Source organism: Zonotrichia albicollis, chromosome 11 (genome assembly GCF_047830755.1).
Source record: "Zonotrichia albicollis isolate bZonAlb1 chromosome 11, bZonAlb1.hap1, whole genome shotgun sequence".
Taxonomy (NCBI): domain Eukaryota; kingdom Metazoa; phylum Chordata; class Aves; order Passeriformes; family Passerellidae; genus Zonotrichia; species Zonotrichia albicollis.
In genome coordinates this window covers 10,462,284-10,484,856 of record NC_133829.1, presented here as the reverse complement: position 1 = coordinate 10,484,856, position 22,573 = coordinate 10,462,284, and the positions used below count along the sequence as shown (strand labels likewise).

Below are 22,573 nucleotides of genomic sequence, written 5' to 3'. Positions count from 1 at the left end.
TTACATATGAAAGGGATACAGAACATCCTTGAGAGAACAGTCAGACTTTTTTTTCAAATGTCACAGAACAATAGCAAGCAAAACCTTTTTGCTTACAACTCCCATATTACTGTGGCTGTGAATTGCTGGCCCATAACTATGAATTGCAACAAGTGTGATTTAATCACCCCCTGCATAACCAGCAGCAAAATCCTCTGCTCATCACAGGATCACTGGAAATGAAATGCCATCCCAAAGAAAGGGAAGTCTAGGAAAAAAGATACATTTTGCAATTCTCTTTAAAATGTGAGCAGGCCTTTAAAATAGGAGATTTCTAAGCATCAGGAGGACAAAGTACCACATCTTGAGTTCACCCTGATAACACAGTAATTAAGAAACACCTACAGGAATATGGTCATTCTAATTTAAGATACCTTTCTTATGCCCAGTATCATATTTTTTTTTGCTGTATCAAAAGGAAGAATAATTGAAACATGATTTGTTATGATAATTTAATGAAAAAATGCAACCATATTTGCTTTTGTTGTGGGAACACAAACAGAGGGTTATAGGAAGTCCTTCAAAATGGAAAAGTCAATTAAAATACTAACTTCAAACATCTCTCATTACGCTCTGAAGGAATTTTGATAACCATTTTAAAACTGACCACAAGTTACAGTAGTTTGGTTTTAGATAAACACTGCATGCTAAATTGAATATAAAAATAGATTCTATTTAATAAATTTGTATCTAGTGCACTATAAACATTTATCAAAGTGTTATTACAAGAGTAAAAAAATGTCTGCAGCAATATTTCAAGTAACTTGATAAAATTTGTTCAGGTAACATTGACCACGAAATAGACACAACAGGAAAGATTTTCCTCAATCATCACACTTTATTTAAACATCAAGTTAATTTCTTCCTTCAAACGAGGACTGCTGGTATAGGTTCAAGTTAGAGAGAGAGTGGGCTATTTAAAAAACACTATCTTGCTAAGAGTGGGGATCCCACACCATTTTTCTCCAAGCATATGTTGCAGCATTTTCCTACATTTGAATCTGATGTTGCATTGAGAAGTGGGAGAACTTAATTTGATTTGTCAAGAGTTGAGGAATGAAGTATGCTCCGGGTTTGTTATCTGCTGGCCTCTACTGTAAACTTTTGTGCTGCTTTTTGTACTCAGAGTCTTGCCACTGCCACTAGAAATGTCTCTCTGAGAAGTAACATTTTCATCTGCAGGAGAAAATGACCTGAGGTGAGGAAACTCTTCACAGTACACAGTCTGTGCTTGAATATTAGTATTGGCTTTTTGTTGAGGATACAAGAGAGGCATTTCACCACAATCCAGATACATGCTTCCATTCCCAGAACTCCATTCACTACTGCTTCCTTCATCTCTTTCTGGAGGGTCTTTAAAATCAAATTCCTGACTTCTCTTAGACTTAGTTTTCCATTTTCCACATGATTGGATATATTTATCCTCTTTCAAGCCTGTTCTTCCCTTCTTGCTCTTAAGCACATGATGAGCTGGCCCAGAGCTGCTGTGGCCATTTGTAGCCCTGCGTATTTCCATATTTTGTAGTGCTCCCTGACCAGCAAAGGGAGCAGCATCACCATTACTCACAGCACACAATGGTCTTTTGTCTATATTTGCAAGGGGGCCATATTTTTCTCTTCTTCCATCTTCATTTGGGTAACATCCTGGTAGAACACCTCTAGATGCACCATCCAGATTTTGAGAATTATTCCTGTTCTGAATATCTGAAGTCACTGTTTCACAAAGCACATGTTGAGTTTTGGTCTGTGTTGCATCAAACTGCTGTCTCAAGTCACGTGGAACACGCTGCTGGACAACTTTATCAGTGCCTTTTTCAGTACTGCCTTCACTACATGATTTGCTTTCCACATGGTGTGACCTTGTCTGAAGCACACAATCTCTCTTGGAGCACTCACCTCCAGGATCAGAATTTAAACGCAGAGCTAGGAGAGGAGAGAAAGAGATAGATAATTAAAGATAATGTTAATATTGGAAGAAAAGCATTTCATTACTACATGCACTAAATCAGTATGCTCAAGAAGAGCAGGAGCACAGACTCCAGCTCACCTGGGCGGGCAGATTTGCGCTGGGGAATGGGCCGCAGAGGCGTTTCCAGCCCTTTAGCCATCGTAGCAAGTTTACTGGCAGCATCCATTATTTTCTTTTCAGCTCTGTCAAGAATTGCAGAACATGTGGGGGAAAAAAACCAAAACCAAGTTTAAGGGTAATTCAACTCTATGTTTTACTTCAAGGCCATGTTACTGAGAGCCAGAGAATACTGACAGGACAGTGTGCCAGGCAGCTCAGCAGTGACCTGGCGCCAACACGCACACCCTGGCAAGACTTCAGGCCAGGCACTGTTTGCTCCAAGGTGGACAAACACCAGCCTGAGATCTACACACCTCTTGCACAGCCAACAGCCATTTCCAAACATCCTTGAACTCACCCTTCATGTTTGCCATCATCAGTGAGCAGCTGCTGAAGGCATGTCAAGTAATATTTGCGCATTTTCCGTGCTGTCTCCTGGCGCTCTCTTAAAACCTCCACTTTAATCATTTCAGCAGCTCGTTCCTTACTTTCACGGATATAACAAAGCATATCACCTACAAACACACTTCATTAGTACCAGTTTTCCCCCAGAGGGGGGAAGAAGCCAACACCACAAACTCGGATTGTCTAGCAGACCTGGAACAAGTCAGCAAGGACATGGATTTACCTGCCAACATTCCACCAAATCCTCGTGCCAGTTGTTGCCTACTGGATGAATGCCAGGGCAAACCCCAGCAGGTCAATATGAAGCATCAGAAAGGAATTCAGTGATCTGATTCTGTATCTGAAGCAGTCACAGGGATTTGGGAGGAATGTTGGCTGGTAAAAACATGGGTCTAGAAACTTTTCAATGGCCATGAAGAAATTTTGGGACCTGCTGCACTCAGGTAAGAGCTGGTGCTACACTTAATCCTTTCTCCTCAGAGAGAAAGTTGCTGACTAGGCCAGAAGGCAGGATACAGCACAAGAGAAAAGCAGATTTTCTCTCAGGAGAAGCTGCAATCTAGATAGATTTTTCTTTCCTGGAGAAACAAGATCAGTACTCAAAACACACTTTACCACTTTAAAAGACATATTACAGTACAACAAAGCAAGGATGGTAAAACAAGGCTTTGCCCATCCCAATTACATGTTGAATTTAGGGTGACAATTCCATTCCTCACAGTCACTCTAGTAAGATGGAAAAATTTACTTCTCATGTGATTTGGTTGTCAGATTCCTGTCCAAGCTGGCTGAAGGGAGATGCAACAAAGTAATTTATTTTCCTCCACTAAATCTTTAACTAAGGCTTTAGTACTTACACTTAATCTTGCTCAAAGCTTTGATGTAGTGAGCACGCATTTCTTCCAGACCTTTCACAGAGTCAGAGGATGCACAAGGTTTTGAGATGCCTTCACTGGACAGTGACCTGAAAGGCATACACATCATATTGCACAAAAGAAGCAACTTGTATCTTCCCAAAATAAGAAATCATCTTCTTTATTTTTTAAATACCTTGGTAGTGATCCCTGGTCTTTCAATTTGGTCTTCACCACACAGTTTTGTGCAATTAGACCTCCTGAGACCATCTCATTTTCTATTAAAAAAAAAACCAAACAGCTGAACCATATTTCACTGTATTTCTCTAAATCCAAGTTCAAGAGATACTTATGTAATAACTGCTGCCTCTGATACATGACCCCAATGTCACAAAGCATCATTAGTTGCAGTACAGCTGTTGCAGTAACAAGCAGACACACTTCAATGAAGTCTGAATATAAAAATCATCTCATACAGTAATTAAATAAGTTTAAAGCCTTCATATGCCATTACTAACACTACACTGAAATATCAAGTATACTTGGAGAGAAATGACAGGATAAAAAAATAACAAGGGTGATTTTGACAAACATTAAAAAAGAATTATTAATTTATTAGCAACTGTGCCTTTGAGATATAAAGATACAAGATAAAACTTGGTAGGTTTTGTCAGTTTACTGTGGTGAGGGTTTCTTTGTTTGTTTTGAAGTCAATAACCAAAACCCCAGTATCCACTGAAAATTAGAAGATCCTACAGATGAGAGAATCAAGGTTGTCTTTAGGTGACTATCAACCCTAACCTTGGATTTGCCCTGACTTAGCTTCATATTCCTTCTCAGCAAGCTGAAGATGTTTGGGGGCCATCTCCAGCTCTCTTTTCAAGTCCTGGCACACCACACTGCCTCTTTTTTTCAAGCTCTGGGCAGCAGCGTTTGCAGCACAAATCTTCCTGAGACCCAAGGTTCCTTTTTGTTCATTTCTGACTTGCAACAGTAACTACTAAAAGTTACACATCAACACGGGACCAAAAAAAAAAAAAAAATCAAGCCCAACCTATTTTCAGTGTTCTACTTAGTCCTCTTCTCACTGGAATGTGTGTAATATTGTAGCCCAATTAAACTAATCACAAGAGGCTGGTACCATTCCAGAAGGTACAGCAGCATCTATCAACTCAGAGCCCTCACAGCCTCAATGTACTTCCATCAGCGATGATCTGAGTTCTTCAGTCAACAAAAAAACTTGCAGGTTAAATTCTTTTAGAATTTTTTTTTTTTTTAATAACAGCCAAGCAGGGTCTTTTGAAGTCAGCTGAAGGAAACTGTGGCAGCTGGAAAGCCTCACACACGTCTGAGCCTGGTTAAGGGATACACAAAGACTGGGCTCCTTCCAGCCAGCGCTGGCTGCTCCCCACAGCCAGGCCAGGGCGCTCTAGAGGCAGCAGCACTGCAGTGCTGCTATTGTTCTGTTAATAGACCACTCTGATGCTGGTGCTGAAGGAACTCAAGCCACACTACAGGCACAGAGCCAAAGCCTCTCTTGGGTTTTGCTGCTTTATGTTTTTCAGTTGCGTAAGACCTCAAACTAAACAGAAAGCCCCAGGGACATCTGTCCCTCCCATGAAGCTTTTCCCATCCACACTGGCTCCATGGTACACGTGACAGCCCTGGGAAGAGCTACAATGCCAAAGTACATACTAGGCTCAGGGAGTGGGGGGAAAGGGAAGAAGGGGAAAAACAAAAAAACACCAGAGAGAAACACCACCCAGGGATTCGCACTTTTTTCAACTACATTCTTGACCAAAAGAACCAGAGAAGACCATCATGCCAGGTCAAGTTCTTGACACAACAGTATCTTTTACATGAATGCAGAATTCCCTGTCTTGTGTACTGCCAAGAGCAAGCAGTACAATTCAATCTCTGAAGCTCCAATCTAGTATTACCCATTTACAAGACATAGTTTAGACCATATCCTGCATATCATGGTAGCACTGCCTTGCATGTGAACTGTTACATACTCCAAAGGCTGTGCTGCTAACAACCCCCAAAGAACACACACACCTCCAGCAGATGGGACAGCTATTTCTTTCCTCCTGAAGAATGGCTTTAAAAAGCAGAAAGCTACTAGCATTTCATAAAATGAAACTTCAAAGCCAGCATTAAATCATTAAACTGGAGACCAGTACCATTAGTTGCAGTTTGTGACTTTAACTTAGGTTATGCAGTGTTAAACAACCTTACAGTCAGAAGAGCTTTATCTTCCTCCATCACCCAAATATTTACTAATTAACTAACTTGGCATTGGGGTCATCAATAGGACATTGAATATTAAAGACTGCTACTAACAAGATCAATCTGATGATATGCAATCTGCCCGATTAAGATCAAACCCAATACCTTTGCCTGTTCCAGCTTCCTGCAAGGGTGTCTGTCTTCTCAGTCTCCTTTGTGCTTCTGCCTGGTGTCCAACACTGCACACAGGGGGCCTTGCCACATCCCCAGTGTTTCCTGCATCATGTTGTGGGTGAGGGTATGATTCTTTATTTGCATTACTCACTAGCTCTTCATATTTCTGCAATTGAAAAACACTTGCTGAAAACACAACACAGCAAAAGAAGCGCTCCACACTACAACCAGCCCTGGTCACCACGTAATTTTAACACAGGTACTTTAAACCTGCAGTAGAACCACAGATTACAAGTCAAATCGTGAAGAAAACATCAATTCTATGGTATAGAAATTGTATTTAGCATAAATCATTGCAACAGCAGTGCCTGAATATCTTGAGTATTATTTGGAAATTCAGTAGCCCTTAACACTGCAGAACTATATCCTGTCTTTGAACAGCTGAAGATAACTTGCTTTTTGAAGAGAAAAGACATTACTAGGAAATTAAAGACTTCATTAGATAAGGTGGTTCAAGCCAACCAATGTTTTGAGATTCAAGGGCATATTAAACAGTTTACCAAGAGACATTTCATTGCCACTGCAGAAGGCACATAAGGCACAGGAAAAAATTTCTCTCTTTATCATTGTGGATATAACTTGTGCCATGAAAACCTTTCAGGCCCACTTGCTGAACAGAAATATATTAACATTAAAGAAATGGTAACATCCCATCTTGTCTTGAAAAACAAGTCATTTTCTGTCTTATTCTCAGATAATTCCCCAGCTATTAACTGCTGGGGAGCAATGGCATTTCCGGTGGGATGCTGCCCACAACAAAAAACTTATTACAAGCATAAGCACTGCAAGAAGAGGAATCTGCTAAAACAACAGAAACAAGGGCTTTGGGACACAATATGACTTAGCCCCAAACTCCTCCAGAAGAGGGTAAGACATCTTTCCTTATTTGGGCAGGCACACTGAAAAAGATTTCCTAGAGGCACAATAAAATAGGCAAGACTCTTATTCCCAAAACAGAACTGACAAACTGACCTACTGCAGGCAACTTGCAAAAAGGATTTTTAGTTCTGCAAGGTTTTCATCTTTATTTGTATAAAGAGGAGGAAAAAAAGCTTAACATGATCGAGAATCACTGTCCAATCACCAGTGCAAACTGGATTTTGCAGCTATGCAAAAATCTGAGGGGGGTTCTGTCATTATAGCCCATCAAAGAGATTACAAGGAGCCTTTAACAGGCTCCCATACTCAAGCAGGTGGATTGATCTCCTTAACTTACAAGTCTTTGCATAAATGACATTCCTAACCTGACCTTCTCTTCTTTAGAGACTGAAGATGTCAAAGCTACATCCTTTTCCTTTTCACTTGTTAATAGTAGATTTAGTCTCCTTTTAGTTTTAGAATACATTTATTAATGAACACAAATGTTGACTTTTCTATTTTCCACAATCACACGGATATTTCATGGGAGAAAACAAGCCTGAGTGACTTCTCAAATCCCTTTTCTGACATGCAGTTATAACTAACAGAAATATTACCTCTTTCCATTCTTGCTCTTTCTTTTCCAGAATTGTGCACACTGTGGTTCTATAGGCCTTTTGTAAACAAGCCTTCAGCTTGTCTTTGCCTTGACTGGCTAATTGAACATGAGAATCAAAACCCTTGTCCTTCCAAGAATGTTTACTCTGTGTGCACTTGACCAGTTCTTCATGAATTTCACTCAACAAATACTCCAGCTCAAGCAGAGTCTTCTCCTCATACTGATTCATCTCATCCTGCAGCCTCTTGGCTTCCTGAGCCTCCCATTCCCGCTGCTTTTGCTCTAGTAACATCTTGATTTCTGCCTCTTTCTGAATGGAGAGATCATTCTTCTGCTTTGCAAGGTCCTCCTTTGCTGTTGCAAGGACCTCCTTAATTCTGTTTCTGTGATCATCTAGGAATGATTGGTAGTCTCGCTCATTTTGCTCTTGTATCTGCAGAAGTTCTTCTTGCTTTTCTTTGTTCCACTGCACACGGGCTTTTGCTAGTTCTGCTTTGACAGCTGCAGGGATTTCCTCTTTCTTTAGCTCCAGTTCCCTCCTCAGAGAAATTATCTTTTCTTCAAGTTCTTTAACTCTTAGTCCAGATGTCTCTGTACTTTCATATTCTTTCTTCCATTTCTCCTCAGCAGCTGAGAGAACCATGGCTAACTGGCAAATAAACAACACAGTCATTAGAAATACATACATTCATAGATAGACAAAATGTAACTCTGAGTCATTAAAATCTATTTCAGATCTTTTCAATTTATTTCATAAAAAACAAACCTATATAGGCTTTTCCTTTTATAAGGAAACATCTTTCCTTAGTGACTCCCTGTGTCTGTGTCTACACCCACTCCTCAGTAATATATGGGATTTGGAAGACTTAACTGTTTATCAACACACATATAGCAGTAATTTGGGCTACCTGCTCTGCTGTAGTCTTTTGGTGTTCCTTTTCCCATTTTTCTTGTTCTGTCTTTAGATTTAGTTTGTACTCTTGCAGCCACTTGGCATGAGCTTGGGCTAAAGCTGCATCTACCTTTAAACAGATAAAAAACCTGCTTCAGTGCATAGGTAGGTACACTGAATACATTTTTATTATTACTTTCATGTAACAGTGCAAGAACATATTTCAGTTTGGATTGCCTATGTTTATAGAAATTAAAAGAATCAGACCAGCAGCACTTCATGCATTTCTTGATGCAAAAATTATGCCAAAATTAAAAATACTAAATTTATTTTTAACAAAATAGTATAAAATCTAAATGCTGCTCAGTTCTGTTCAAAACAGCGTGAAAAACAAACCACATGCTACAGTTTTTTCAGAACTTTAACAACTCTATTTCTAATATAGCAAATATCAATACTAAACTTAAGAGGAAGATAGTGAAGGAGTCCACTTTCTTATTTTTTTAAGTTGTCTAAAGTGGACACAGCAGTTTCACAGACTCCAGGTAGATAGAACAATTATTTGTTACCTGGCTGGCAAGATTTTTACAGTATTTATTTTCCAGTTCTAATTGAAATTCTTTTAAGGCCTCTTCAGAGGCTGTATTTTCTTTCAGAGCCTTCTGGATCTGCAGCCTCTGGTCTTCAACAGTCCCTTCTAACTCTTTAGTTGAAGCTTCATCCACAGCTTGGTCAGTCTGGCAGCTGCAGTCACTACATTCAACTACAGTTCTTCTCACTTCTTCCAGCCTACTTTGCCATTCTCTTTCTAATTTGGCAAAAACTTGTTCTTTATTCTAAGGTAAAAAATATTTTTAAGAAAAATCTCCCCAGTGTCTCAATAAACAGATTTCACTGGTGTTCAGCAAATGAAACCCTGTTCACATCAATGATACTCCCTAACAGGAGAAAAACAAAACCATGCACAGAGAGTTTGGTGACTCATCAGAGCTTTCTCCTATGGGGTGGGATACACAAAGGATTTCCATAGGATACCTGAGTGAAACAACAGAAAGCATAACCCTTCACTCAAGCACCAGGGGGGAAAACTCCAGCATATTACCAGCTGTGACACTCAGGGTGTTCTGTTTGTTACTTTGCAAGATCTAGGTTTTGGGTTTCTTTAAAAATATGGAACATGTATAATGCCTAATGACTCTTTCAGAGGCTTTTAAAATGACAAATCCTTAACAGCCACTTCCAATGGCAGAATAGCGCCACATAAATCTAAAGTTCTGTTTCTGAAAATAAACAGCAAAACAACAACAAAAAAATTTCAATTCCCTGATCTAAGTCTCATACCTCCTTTTCTTCCTTTTCCCAGTGAACTTTGGCTAAGGCAACTTCCTCTTGAACCTGCTGGTTTTTCTCTTCCAGCCACTGCTTCTTTGCTGCTGTCATGGACCTGATGTGTTCCTCTTCAAGCTCAGTCCTTAGAAGTTTAAGGGAGAGTTCTTTTTCTTCTAGTAGCTGTTTCTTGAGCTAGACCAAAAAATAAATTAAGAATTCTCCAAGGCACAACTGCTCTGGTACAAAACTATGAGAATGCATGAGACAAGTGATTAACTCTCTAGAGGCTGTGCACTGATCTTACAGAAGACACCTAGATAAGAGATTTAACTCTCAAAAAAAGGTGTTTTAAGATATTATATCGAAGATTATTATAGGCTATTGCCATAAAGCAAGTTTTCATATTTCCCTCATACTTTGAGCACCTCTTTGCTGTACTTGCTTACCCAGAGAGTTGATCTACTTCAGTCATTGCACACTGATATCTTCAGACAAGCAAAGTTTTTAATCCAATCAGTCTAAATTCATTACTACTTAAAAAAACCACAGAATTTTTTAGATCAGTTTTATATAGGGAGAAGTAAACTTGTATCATCATTCAGGGTTTTTTGAAAATGTCTTATGAACGTAAAAGCTCATACTGCTGACTAAGCATCCTCAGAAGTCAGAATTATGGCAGTTCACTACATGAAAACAAACAGCTATTGGAAAGAATTTACTTGTACTGTATTTCAAACCCAGAACACAACATCAGCTTAATTTAAAAAATCACCAAGTTATACGTATGAGCTTTCTGATTCAGCTGCATCTCTTCCAAGTAGGTTCTGCAAACATTAACAAAATTAAATACACACTGTTTTCAAGATTCAATATTAATGAGTGAAATTATATGGTTTATAGGCAATTCCTTTGTACCTTCTCTTCCTTCAGCTGCTGCTCTTGTTGAAATTTCTGTCTTAAAGTACTTTCCAAGGTTTCCTTCTCCTGACAAACTCCAATGTAACATTCCTTCACTGCAGTAATCTCTTTGTTCAGCTCCTCTATGCTATCCCTTCAAAGGACAGATTACTTATTGTCAATTGGCCTCAGAGGACAGCAAGCCAGCTTTAAAATAAGTGTAACTAGCAGGGAAAGTCAGACAGGAAACATGAAAGTTTCAGTAAAAATGGAAATAATGCTAAGTCTTACTTTAACTTCGAGATTGTCTCTTCAGAAGTTTGAAGCAGCAGCTGCTTTTCCACAGCAAACCTCTCCATCAGCTCCTTCTCAAAATGTGCTTTGGTGTCCTCATGATGTTGCTGATAAGTTCTTTCACACCTACAATTCCAAGACAAGAAAAATAACTACCTGATTTCAACTACCTAGGTTCAAGTTTTCTGTAAGAAAATATCTTTCTAACATTGACTTCCTCTTCTAACTGATAGCTGGAACAAGATTATATGTGCAGGATGAAAATGCACAAATTAAACTAAACTAAGTTAACAGACTTACCTGTCAATGGCCTCTTGCTTGTCATGATCAAACTCCTGAACCATCTTTCTCATCTGACAACAGAGGTCTTGATTTAAGCTTTTCAGTTTTTCTTCATTTTCCTTCAGTTCTTCAATAGTTGAAGTATGGGCCTAGACAAACAAGGGTCAAGTAATGTGGGGTAGTAAGAACCTTTTCTAATAACAGATTTTTAGCATGGGTGAGGGTTTTTTGTGATTTTTTCTGTAGTGGTAAGCAGCATCTGTCTTACCTCAACTTGCTGCAGCAAAGCTTCATTAGCCTCTTTGAGTCGCAGAACTTCTTCCTTTAGATTATCAGAAGCATCCTTCAAATTTGTGACAGTCTAAAAATAAATAAAATTAAGATGATATCTTTCAAGACATAAATGATTTAGCACTTAAAAAGGTCAGTTGTCAAATAAAAATTGTACTTAAAAAATACAGGGAATTATTGCACTGCAAGATCACAAAATCACTGCTGTTCTAGATGAATTCTTAAAACTCAGTATTGTGAAGCTTTGCAGAAGCACACGCTCAGTGTAGTGTTTGCAAGCTGAATGACAACAGTCATCCAACAGAGAGCACACTTCCCACAGACATTGGATTCCTACCCCACAGCCAGGTCTCCATGTACAGATACTGCAACTCTGATCAACCCACAGAGGGAAGGCAATAATGGGGTGAAGAGAGATGCAATATCAAGGAGATTCCGTTTTGATGAAATGACCCATGATGGCCCTCTGAAGGCAATCTGTTAAATGTTCTGATTGCATCATCTAATGGTACTGTCAGCCCTCTTACAGAAATTACAAGGTCCTTTTGGCTAAAGAAAACCATCTTTTTCCAATGAAATTTACTTGTAACATAAGCATGGCAGACATCAGGCACTCTCAAGCATGTAAGGCATCATTTAAGGACTCACTTAATAATGCACAGGCTGCCCAGGTTCTGCTTCAGTTGTTTTCTTTTCAACCAAAGATACAAAACCAGAATTGCTATGAATACTCAGCTATGCATAAATTTTTGCTCTCTTCTCATAAGCAGCTTTGGTTTTGTTCCCCAAAAACCAGGAATGCTTGACTTTTAAAGAAGTGTAAAACAACAAACCTCTGAATCTCTTGATGCTTTTTCTGCTTTCAACTGCTTGTATTCCTCTACTGTCTTCTGGCAATCCTTAAGACTATTTTGTAGTTGAGTAATCTGGTTTCTCTTCATTTTATTACTGTTCAATAAACGTTCCAGCTCAGCTTTTAATTCTACAATAATTTCATCTTTAGAGAGTTCCTTATCCATGTCTCTGTTCTGTATTGCACTATCAGGAAAGACATAACCAGTTCAGTATTTAAGAGACAAAAATCATTTAGCTGAAAGGCAGTGGCAGCAAAGAGAAGAGTAACTAATGCTACCAGAAATACAAGAATGTCTAAGATCTAATAGCAAAAAGCATAAGAGGACATGAATATCAAAGCTTTTCCATCAAGTTGCAATTAATTTACAGAGAACTTGTTAATTCAGCTGTTTCCTCAAAAGATTCTTTCTCACATGATGTGAAGAGTTTTGAAGCAACTCCACTGATATTGATGTAAAAGACAGCTTTAGCTTTAAGCAACTGTGTGGAGTCTTTGAGCAAGAAAAGTACCCATGAATATACTTCAACAATTAAAGGAACAGCAATACAGTCCCTATAAAATCTGAAGACTTATTAACCAAAATTACTAATTGGGCAACCAATTTATGGTATTAGTACACTTTCTGTTTCTCAGATTACCTGGCAATACAAGCAGTATTTCAATTATCTATCAAAAACCTATGTGTTGATCCAGCAGAACCCTCTTTTTACACATAACTTGCATGATTTCTTAAGGATTTAAAGTTTTTCTTTCAACAAGAATCACTCAATACCTGCAGAATTTTGGCTTCTTCCCTGTGATTTTTTTAATTCCCAGCTCTACATAGGAATCACCCAGGCTCGTAGGTCGGTCTCCACCTGCATCATTCAAAAATACTCCAAGCTTGGCAGCAGATTCATACAAAGCTATTTCTTCTTTCAGTTCCATTAATTCTTCCTGAAAGGAAGAGACAGAAAAAAAAAAAAAAAAAAATCACACTGACCAGAGAGACTCCAAGCCAACATATCAGGCCCATGATAACTCTACCAAAGAAAATAAACACATGGAGCTCTTCCTTCTAAATATAATTCTATTTAGCTGCATTTAGTTGAATGGTCTAGCATTAACTTATTTATACTTTCGTTTTTCATTTCTGATACCTCTGGCAAAGCATATATTAAAACTAAAAATTTGTTAAAATATACAAGAAATATTCCCTCTTGTTCTTGTTACAGTCCATCTATGAAGTATTATTTCTTTTGCTCTTCTGCATTCCTGCTGTCCTTGCACAGCAAAATGGATGACAACAGAGAAGTACATACCTGGGAAACAGCTATTACTCTAGTACTTAGTAGGATTCACAGTTTCCAAGACAACAGATTTAAATCAAACATATGAATTGGAAACACAGACTTCCACTGATGCTTTACAGAGGACTTTGTAGCATTCCCTTTTGCTGACAAAAGATAAATTTCACAACATGATATCTCCTCATTAAATTACAAGACTTCAAGCACACAGAATTTACATTCAATTTTTTTGTCCAAAAGCAGGCTGGACAGAAGTATGATATCAGATTTGTGCCAATACAATTGCCCAATTGTGTTTTAATTGGTGGAAGGAAGGAAGGAAGTCCAACATGCAACACTGGGAGAGGAAGTAGTCAAAGATGATGTACTTGTTTCCTCCAAAAATTTAAAATGTTTCAACCACCAACATCTTAGTAATAATGCCTCTCCCCCCACCATCAAATGAAAACATTTCATTCAAACATAAAATACTCAAAATTAACCTGCAAAGCCTTGTTCATGTTGTTGCTTATCATCTGTGCAGACTGAGCTTGTTGCAATTGAAACCGTAACTGATTTGTCTCCTGCATTGAGCCTATTGTAGGAAAGAAAAGAGAGAAAAAGAACAAGTCAGAAATAGGCAAGAAAGTCCATGCAATCTGAAGATGTCTGTTAAAAATAGCAATGTTGATTCTGGCAATAGACATGACTGTTTCTATTTCCTTGGGCTCACTAACAGTTACTAAACACATTACTATGAAAAGACTGCAATGTGTGAAGGTGGGCAAAAGTCAAACACACAAACTGCAAAACATTTCATGATCTATTTCTATGATACAGGTTTCCAAAAATCAGCCTCCAGCTCCCAAAACAATTCTTCTCACTAGGACCTGAATTCAGAATGGCAATTCAAGTCAAGCATCTTAATACAAAATTAAGTAACTTGCATCCAAACTCTGTTGTTTAGTATGAAACAAGGTTAAACATCTGCAGCACAAAATACATATGAAAACACTTGAATCACTGTTGTTTGAGGTTTGGAGACGCTGTTTACTTTTATTCCTATTTGGTTTTTACATCAGTCTAGAATGAACTTTCAATCTGACTAATCCACTACATAGGAAACAGTCAAGAACACAATTAGGTTGAATTGATGTTGATTCCACTTCCACAGAAACATCAATTTCATATTTAGAAAAAGTGAAGATATTTCTCCAAGGAAAGGTAATAGTATGAGTAAAGGGCTGACCTGTTTGCAGTAAATTTGCACATTGCTTTTGGCTTTCTTCTAGGCTTCTTGTCAGTCGATTTATTATTTCAGTTTTTTCACATTTGGTTTCTTCCAACAATTTTTCAAGCTGCTTAACGTGCTCTCCTCGATTTTTGCAAAGCTCTTTCTAGGAAGAGAATATTTTTACTCTTTTCACAAACATTTAACCATCTAGAACTGTTTCAGATAGAGAAAAATTCAATATATACAGGATAAAGGAGAAAAATAAATGAGATACCTAAAGGGGTAGAGGACAGTTAAATCAATCACAGATCAAACACTATCCTTGGCTGACTAGTGACCTCCTACAGCATCAAAGTTCAGTTTTCACTGGGAGGCAGTAATTGTACTCATATATAAACATACATGGATGAGAATCATTTCATATTTCCTAGAGCAGTTACTTTTCAGCAAATCAGATTATCTCCTGTAATTAATCACATACACTTAGTCTATTGCAGAAAAAAAAAAAAATCAAGCCTTCACATGATATCAAGCCAGTTTATTTTAACTGAGCACAAGCCAAGCTAGCAAATGCCAATACTCTGTGTAAGAGGAATTGTAATTTCTTTTTCACAGGATATACAAAGTAGACATTTCTATAACATTACTTAGTTACCTACACAGACCTGGGAGACACAGTGCTTTGTATCTACACCTTTTGACTTTTCTATCTTCTCTCAAAAAACAGATCTCCCTCTTTGAATACCCCAAAAATGCTACTCTATATTTTACACCAGAGACAAAGTTGTATAAGCTTTGCTGAGGTACTAACAGACAAAAATTCACCAGTGCATTTTGTTTAGAAGCAAGTACCAGTCACCTTTCCAAATATACATCCCCTCTATTTCTATATGTTGAGACAAGAATTAGAGAAACTTAAATTTATTTTCTTTATGTGAAATAAGAGGAAAATATATTAAGAACTGCCTGGAATACATTGCTTGAATATTTCTGATAGTGGAATGGATTCTTATGACATATCAAGCAGAATAATTTCAGTAAACTCTACAACCATGTAACACAATCTATATCAAACTCCATCTTAAAGACAGCCTTTTACCCCTTCTCTGTTTTTAAATCCTTACTTCTAAAATAAAGTCACTGTTGAATGGTTAGTCATCCTTCAGCATTTTGAGACCAAATCTTAGCAGACTGTTCAATAAAAAGTTTTTCTTGTTTTTTTCTTGCAAGAAAACATTATTCCTTAATTAGTCCTTTTCTTTCCCAGAGTTATTTGCAGAACTCCTTCAAAAAAAGTTGTGCACAGAAGGAAAGCTCAGGAGAGCAACTAAGACAATGAATTCCTGCCTCCTCTGCATCTGCTATGTACAAACTCACAATTTGAATTTATGACTGCCTGCAGATGTTAATGAAAACATACCACATAGGCCTCATAATGTTGAGACTTTCCATTTTCTTAGCAGCTTCCATAAGGAGTTATTAGAATTGTAGGTCAAAAAACACAGTTTAGGAAACATGGGGAGCTGTCAGTGTCTCCAGTACAGTACTCAGCATCCTAAAATAATTTCTCACCTGCTCTCTGAGTGCAGATTGTGTAGTGTCAAGCTTCTGCTCTAATGACAATACTTGCTGTTCATACTTCTGCTTGAGTGCAGAAACAATGGCCTCATGTTGTTCTCTGGCTCGCTGGAGGGCATCTGATCTCTGGAGCTCTAACAGCTGCTTTTGCATGCTTTCCATGGCCACCTCTGCCACTTTGGATTGCTTCAGTATCTGTAGGAACAGTATGACAGAAGTTCCTAGTTACATACATTTCACTGTTGCTCCAATATTCTGTACATCAGTTCATTTTTGTTCTGTGCAGAAGTTGCCACAAGTCCTCAGATGATGCCTGTGTTTTCACACACACTGAATCCTGTCCATCCATCATGTATTTAGCTTTTGCAATGACCATGACCAGCATTCAAAGAGAGTAGCAATTCTGTTTAATGCACCACACATTGAACTGCAGAGGTCTCCCACAATCAACAGTCTAAAAATATTTACAGTACCTGCTCCTCATTGGTAGTAAGAGTCTGAATTTGAGTTTCAAGGGCCTTGATTTGGCCTTCAAGATGCATTTCCCGCTCCTTTCCATTCTGATAGAGTTTCTGAGACTCATGAAGACTAAGAGCCAAACCATCCTTTTCATCTGAAAAAACAGACATAACTGTGTGAGAACCATGGCCAGCCACCCAAGAGCTTCATGCAACACAACTGCTCAGTACCTGCTCTACAGAACCATTCACTCTGCCCTGTGCTGTGAACAACAACAGAAGACTGAACAAAACCACTCAGTCTCCATCCAGCACCCACTGTGTCCCCCTGGCAGCAGGGAGCACTCCAATGCACTGCATCCAGGAGGGTCCTGAAGGTACAAGCCCCATCCTGGCAGCAGGAGAACCTCACATTGTGGCATTCACATTCTCTGAAAAATCCCTTTGCCCAGGATTTTTCTCCTGGGACACTGAGAAGCCTCAGAGAAAAGGGAAACAATTATTATCTCATTTGCCTCTCCTGTGTTTTCCCCCTCTGGAATGTGTTTGGAAATTGTTTACAGGTGATGGTTTCATTGGATTCTGGTGTGAGTTGTTTTCACTCATTGGCCAATCAGGGCAAAGCTGTGTCAGGACTCTGGAAAGAGTCACAAGTTTTCATTATTATCTTTTTAGCATTGTGCAAGTATCCTTTCTGTATTCTTTAGTATGGTTTAGTATAGTGTCCTTTAATATAATATAGTACCTTAAAATAATAAATTAGCCTTCTGAGAACATGGAGTCAGATCCATCATTCCTTCCTGCCACAAGGGTCCCCACAAATACAGTCTCACAAATAGTCTCAAATCAAGTTTACAAGTATGATAAATACCTTCAAAGACGCTTTCTAAATCAATCTCAGAATTTAAAAGTTGCTAGATATCAATAAAATCTAAGAAGTACCACAAAACATTTTACCTTTGACCATTGAAAGCTGATGATTCAAATATCTAATCTGCTGTGCACTCTTTTCTAGCTTTTCATTAAGTTCTTCCAGTTGTCTTTCCCTTGCTTTATTTAGAACTTGAAGTTGAAGAATCTGCATGTTTTCTGAAGAATCTGCCAAATTTCAAACAGCATGCAGACAAGTCAGCAGAGATACCAAGAAAGTCATCGTTGTAATTCCTACTTCAAAATATTTTTTATAGTGCTAAGTTCATTGCTGGTGCACAGAATCTTTTTTTTTTTTTTAATCCACATTTAATTTACATCACACAAATTGCTCTGGCAGCAATGGCTGAAAGATTGTGCAAACCACAATTACAACCTTACAGCAGGCCCAGATAAAAGTTTCCATGCTGTGAACTCACAGACTTGTGGCCAGTTCAAGTTTACAACATCTGACAAAGCAGTTCAGCCATTTGAAGGGCACCTAACAGAAAAGCCCAACGTGACATCACTCAGAGTGCACTTCCCAAAGTACACTGAGTCGTTATTTTCCAATATTATGGAAGGAGGCAAAGTGTCAACAAGGTTTGACATCAAGCCACCAGAAATAATTTTTCAGTTTCACCAATCAAAACTGCATTTTCAATGCCTGAAACTCATATACCCTGAACAAAAAGAGATCATTTCTAGATATAAAAGATTCTATACTTCAACACACTTTTAGTTGTCCTCTTACTGAAAAACTACTGAAATCAACATGTTCACTTGTTTCTAGTGAACTTTTTACACAAGTTTATTACCAGTCTAAGCACCAAACACTTACTTTCATCACTGCCCAAGAATTCATGTTGCAAACCTTCAAACAATTCATTTCTTCTGTTTCCTTCTTGCATTCCTGGAATATTTTGATGAATGCCATTTTGGTATGGTTTATAAGTCACTTTGTAAGATTCTGGTGACTGGCCATTGACAACATCAGATGCAACAAATTGCTGTTGTGACAATATATACATAAGAGGAAATACATTAAAGCTACAACAGTACTCTTGCTCAATGAAAAAATATTTTTCATTTTACAGGTTGACATTAAGAAGAGTTCTAGTAGCTCTTCATTGTGAGGCTTCAATCCAGCACACCATTTCATTCTTCATGAAAGCTTCCAGCTTAGAAAAGCAGTGAAATGTTAACTTAAATAGAGTAAGCACACACTTAAGTGAATCACATTCATTCTACCTAATGGAATTCTACCAAGACAACAGGAGAAAGAACAAAAATTATAACATGAACATACAAAAATTTAGTTAATAATGTCTCATTTTTTAAATAGGCTACAGAAGCCTCCCATCACTGTTTGAACTGATTGTAAGAGAATGAAGGCATATAGAAATATTACCACCATAGCTAAAATCCTGTGAAAATTTTCAAAGAGATAGAAAAATGTGTCAGCTTCTAAAATACCTTAAGATGTTCCTTTGGATCATCTGAAAAATTTAGTATTTTATTTTGCTGATTGTCAAATTCTGGTTTATGGCCATTTGTATAAGGCCTGAAGTTTTCAGGAAGATGATAGACATTGTTGTCTTGGTAGCAGCTTGGAGAGTTAAACCCATCTCTACCAAGATACACATGATCTGGATTATCTTGGCCATCCTGGCCACAGTAATCTTCTTTAACATCATATAAATGTTTCTTCTCTTCATCATTATGTAGGCCATTCCAATTCTTCCCATGTTTTTCACCATGATCAGTTTGCTGGTCACACAAGAATTGTTCAGGGTACAGATTTTGTCCTTGTTCATAGCCCTATGAATGGATATGAGGTTTAGAATTGCTCTCTCAAAACTCAGATTTCACCCCACCCTACCCTCTTCTTCCTGAGGTTACCAGCCCTCAAGTTAGAAATATTTCAAATGAACACCAAAACACTTCACCTACATGTAATTCTCTAATTAATTTAAACAACATTCAGCATGTTATAATGAACAAGCAGCAATTACATCCCTGCTCATACAAACTTACATTTGGAGGATCACTGATCAGTGGATGATCCTTCCACCTTCCATCAAGCTTCCCAGGCTCATGTGACCTAGACAGACACAAGCAGCTTAACCATGTACTAATAACTTCAGGGAAAAAACAAACTTCTTCTCTTAAATTAAGACACATCTAATTTATTGCAAATTGCACTGCAACTCCCCTTTTATTGGGATTACTTTTACACACCTCATCAACTCAGACTTTGCTCTATTCTTGAAAGCACAACATAAATAATAAAAAGATGGTGCCAAATGCCTTACTGATCCTCAGTGTCCTGGATGCTACAGTCTGAGTAACTGGAGAGTTGGTCTCCACTGTCCTCCAGCATATCATGGGGAAGGTCTGTCAACAATTGCTGCAACTGAAATAGAACAACATTCATTATACACTTTTCAGGAAAATTAATACAATTTCAGCCCAAAAACACTGGCAAAGCAGGCCACTTGCACAAAATCCTGGTTTTCTTCCTCCAAGGAGGAATTCACAACACTGGAATTCAGAGAGACTTTCACCACAGAATGCTTACTAGAGTACCAACCAAAGCATTTTTCTGCCAAACTCTTGTTAAGAAAAGAGCTGCACCAGAAAGAGGTAAGGCAAATGCCATCTAGTAGACATGTTCCAGGACAGACTAATTTCAAAGAATCATCTGCAAATGGATGATGCCAGGATTTCTCCTCTCTGATCTCCAGGATAGAGAGGTATTGGACATTCAGAACACGCTCTGAGAAGTCTGGATGGAAATCCAGGTAAGAACTTGCCAGTCACTACCACTACATTCAAGAAGTCATCACTGCAATGATTAGTGCTCTGCACAACTGGACACAAACAGAGAAAAACACCACAACTAAAACACACCCAAACTTCACTCCTTATGCTTTTCAAGAGTGGAACAGTCTGCACCCTCTTTAGCTCTTACCAGACTACATAAACCTTTTTCTTTCTTTTTACACACTTAAAAGATAGGAAGAAGCTAAATTCATAAGCCTTCAGATTAAATTACTTAATTCTTTTTCACCTCTTGTTCTCTTGCATAATCTTCCTGGTCATAGTCTTCATCTTCATGTTGGGTTTGTAGAGCTGCACTATCAAAGTCAAGGGACATTGTTTTCTAATTTTTGTGTATCCAGCAAAACCTACCACAGGACAGGAAAACATCACATGTCAGTAAAATACATGAGGAATCAAAAAGCATCACCAGAATTATTCAGCATGAAAATATAATTCTTGAAAGAGTCATTGCACACTATTTGTTCCTCATACATCCAAGCCTACTCACTTCCAAGAATTTAGCTTTTAAAATAAGACGGGCGTAATTTCTTAAGTTCACTTACAACCAGACATTATTTTCTGCAAGTACTGCACAGTATACCTAAGATGTGATACATGATGATAGTAAGGTCCACTTTTGACTTTTGCTTCATAGTCTTCTAGAAAACAACTATAGTTAGTATTAAAAACTGAAAGTATGCTGTTCCTTGTTCATTTGTATAACAGCTCCAAAAGGAAAAATAGGAAAAGCATCACAGAAATCTGAAAAGCATCACATGAGCTGCAGATTTCACTGTTTAAGAAGAGAGTCTTGACCCCAAGGGCCTGTGAACACTGAGCAGTGTGCTCACAGAAAGCCACTGTGTGTAAGTGCCGGCCCAGGTCTGGTTACAAGATAAGTTACTCCCTGTTCAAGGGACACTTGTTTGGGCACACAGGTGCAGCACACACTGAAGTCTTTACTTGGTATAATGTAACACTACAGGAGCATTATCTCCAAGTTAAAAGTCACTTCATCACGGTTAAAGGACCTTTTTGCCCACAGCCGTCCATGGAATCTCTCCAGCAGAGCTGCAGGAGGCCTCACAGCGCAGCCCCTGTCACTGTGCCCCCTCTCACAGGCGGCTCTGAGGCTCCCGCTGCCCCCACACCGCACCAGCGGAACCAGCGGCCCCTTCCCTTCCTTAGGGCACTCCCCAGCCCCGGGAGCGAAGGCAGCCGGCCGAGAGTGCACAGCCGGCACAGCCGCCAGAGCCGCGGCCAGCCCCGGAGAGCCGCACCTGGACGGGCCGGGGGCAGCTCCAGGGGCGCGGGGTGAGCTCGGCCGCCGCCACCTCAGTCCGCTCAGACGGCGGCGCGGGGCGATCCTGCCGTTATCCAGCGCACCTCCCGCGGGACCCAGGGCCGCGGACGGCAGCAAAACGCGGCCCGAACAGCGGAACCCACCTGAGCCGCCGCGGCCACCCGCCCTCACAGCCACCACCGGGGCGGGCCCGCCGCACTTCCTCATCATACCCGGCCCGCGCCCGCCGCGCTGATTGACAGCCCCGGGCACCAACCCGCGGCCAGAACAGCACGGAACCGCGATGATTGACAGCCCCAGAGACCAACCGCGACCAGAGCCCGCCTGTCGCGCAGGAGAGCAGGCCCGCCCCCGCTAATTGTTTGAAAGCAGGCGCGCATGGTCGCGGGAACGCGCCTGGCGAGCTGATTGGGCAACCAGGCGACCAATGATAGTGTGAGTTTTGCGGAGGGGCGGAGTTTCGCGGGCGGGCAGCGGCGCCATCTCGCAGCGGGACGTGGCGGTCGCCTGGCAACGCGCGGCCGCGGGGTGACGTCACCAGCCCGCGAGCTGCGCCTCACGGCGGTGTGACGATGGCGCTGAGGGGACGCTGGGTCACCGCTGCTGCCCGAGCCCCTGCCCCAGGCAGCCTTCGCTTGGCTGCTCGGGAACCCGCTCTGCTTCCAGAGCTCGTTCTCTTTAAAAAGTTAAAACCTCCTCAGAAGGAGCAGATTTATTGCGCAGAGTCGCAGGAAGCAATTCTGACCGAGGGTTGGTTCCGTTTGTAACAGCCCCACCTGGTGCCTCGCCCTCAGCCCGGACAGCGGGAAAGGACCCCGGGCAGAGACGTTTGGGTCATTTGTTGGAGGAT

At 39.7% G+C, this 22,573-nt stretch overlaps 1 protein-coding gene across 6 annotated transcripts; it reads right to left on the bottom strand.

The window, feature by feature from the left end:
• Window positions 1–515: 515 nt before the first annotated feature.
• Window positions 516–21,992, bottom strand: CEP152 (centrosomal protein 152). Of its 6 annotated transcripts, none has more exons than XM_074549310.1 (27): window positions 21,701–21,846; window positions 20,668–20,785; window positions 19,910–20,010; window positions 19,632–19,698; window positions 19,071–19,415; window positions 18,436–18,604; window positions 17,643–17,783; window positions 16,701–16,840; window positions 16,222–16,422; window positions 14,665–14,812; window positions 13,919–14,010; window positions 12,920–13,083; window positions 12,125–12,329; window positions 11,269–11,361; window positions 11,019–11,149; window positions 10,716–10,844; window positions 10,443–10,578; window positions 9,540–9,719; window positions 8,768–9,034; window positions 8,215–8,328; window positions 7,305–7,955; window positions 5,761–5,935; window positions 3,563–3,644; window positions 3,370–3,476; window positions 2,466–2,622; window positions 2,087–2,190; window positions 516–1,962 (listed from the first exon to the last, which is right to left on the bottom strand). In XM_074549310.1, exons 2-27 carry the CDS (start codon window positions 20,752–20,754, stop codon window positions 1,082–1,084), a joined length of 5,067 nt encoding a protein of 1,688 aa, XP_074405411.1. In that variant the 5' UTR covers window positions 20,755–20,785; window positions 21,701–21,846; the 3' UTR covers window positions 516–1,081. The 6 variants fall into 6 exon arrangements, with proteins under 6 accessions (XP_074405411.1, XP_074405410.1, XP_074405412.1 ...); XM_074549309.1 differs by lacking the exon at window positions 21,701–21,846 and adding an exon at window positions 21,867–21,992 and having other exon boundaries at window positions 517–1,962; XM_074549311.1 differs by lacking the exons at window positions 8,768–9,034; window positions 21,701–21,846 and adding an exon at window positions 21,867–21,992 and having other exon boundaries at window positions 518–1,962.
• Window positions 21,993–22,573: the final 581 nt, after the last annotated feature.

Bases quoted from the DNA above. Each gene is read 5' to 3' on its own strand.
- CEP152 (XM_074549309.1), bottom strand. From the start codon at position 20,754: ATGTCCCTTGACTTTGATAGTGCAGCTCTACAAACCCAACATGAAGAT. The intron at 10,845-11,018 runs GTAAGTCTGTTA...TTGGAATTGTAG, and splicing joins AAGCAAGAGGCCATTGACAG to GTGTGAAAGAACTTATCAGC. The intron at 2,623-3,369 runs GTAAGTACTAAA...GTGTGTTTGTAG, and splicing joins AGCTTTGAGCAAGATTAAGT to GTGATATGCTTTGTTATATC.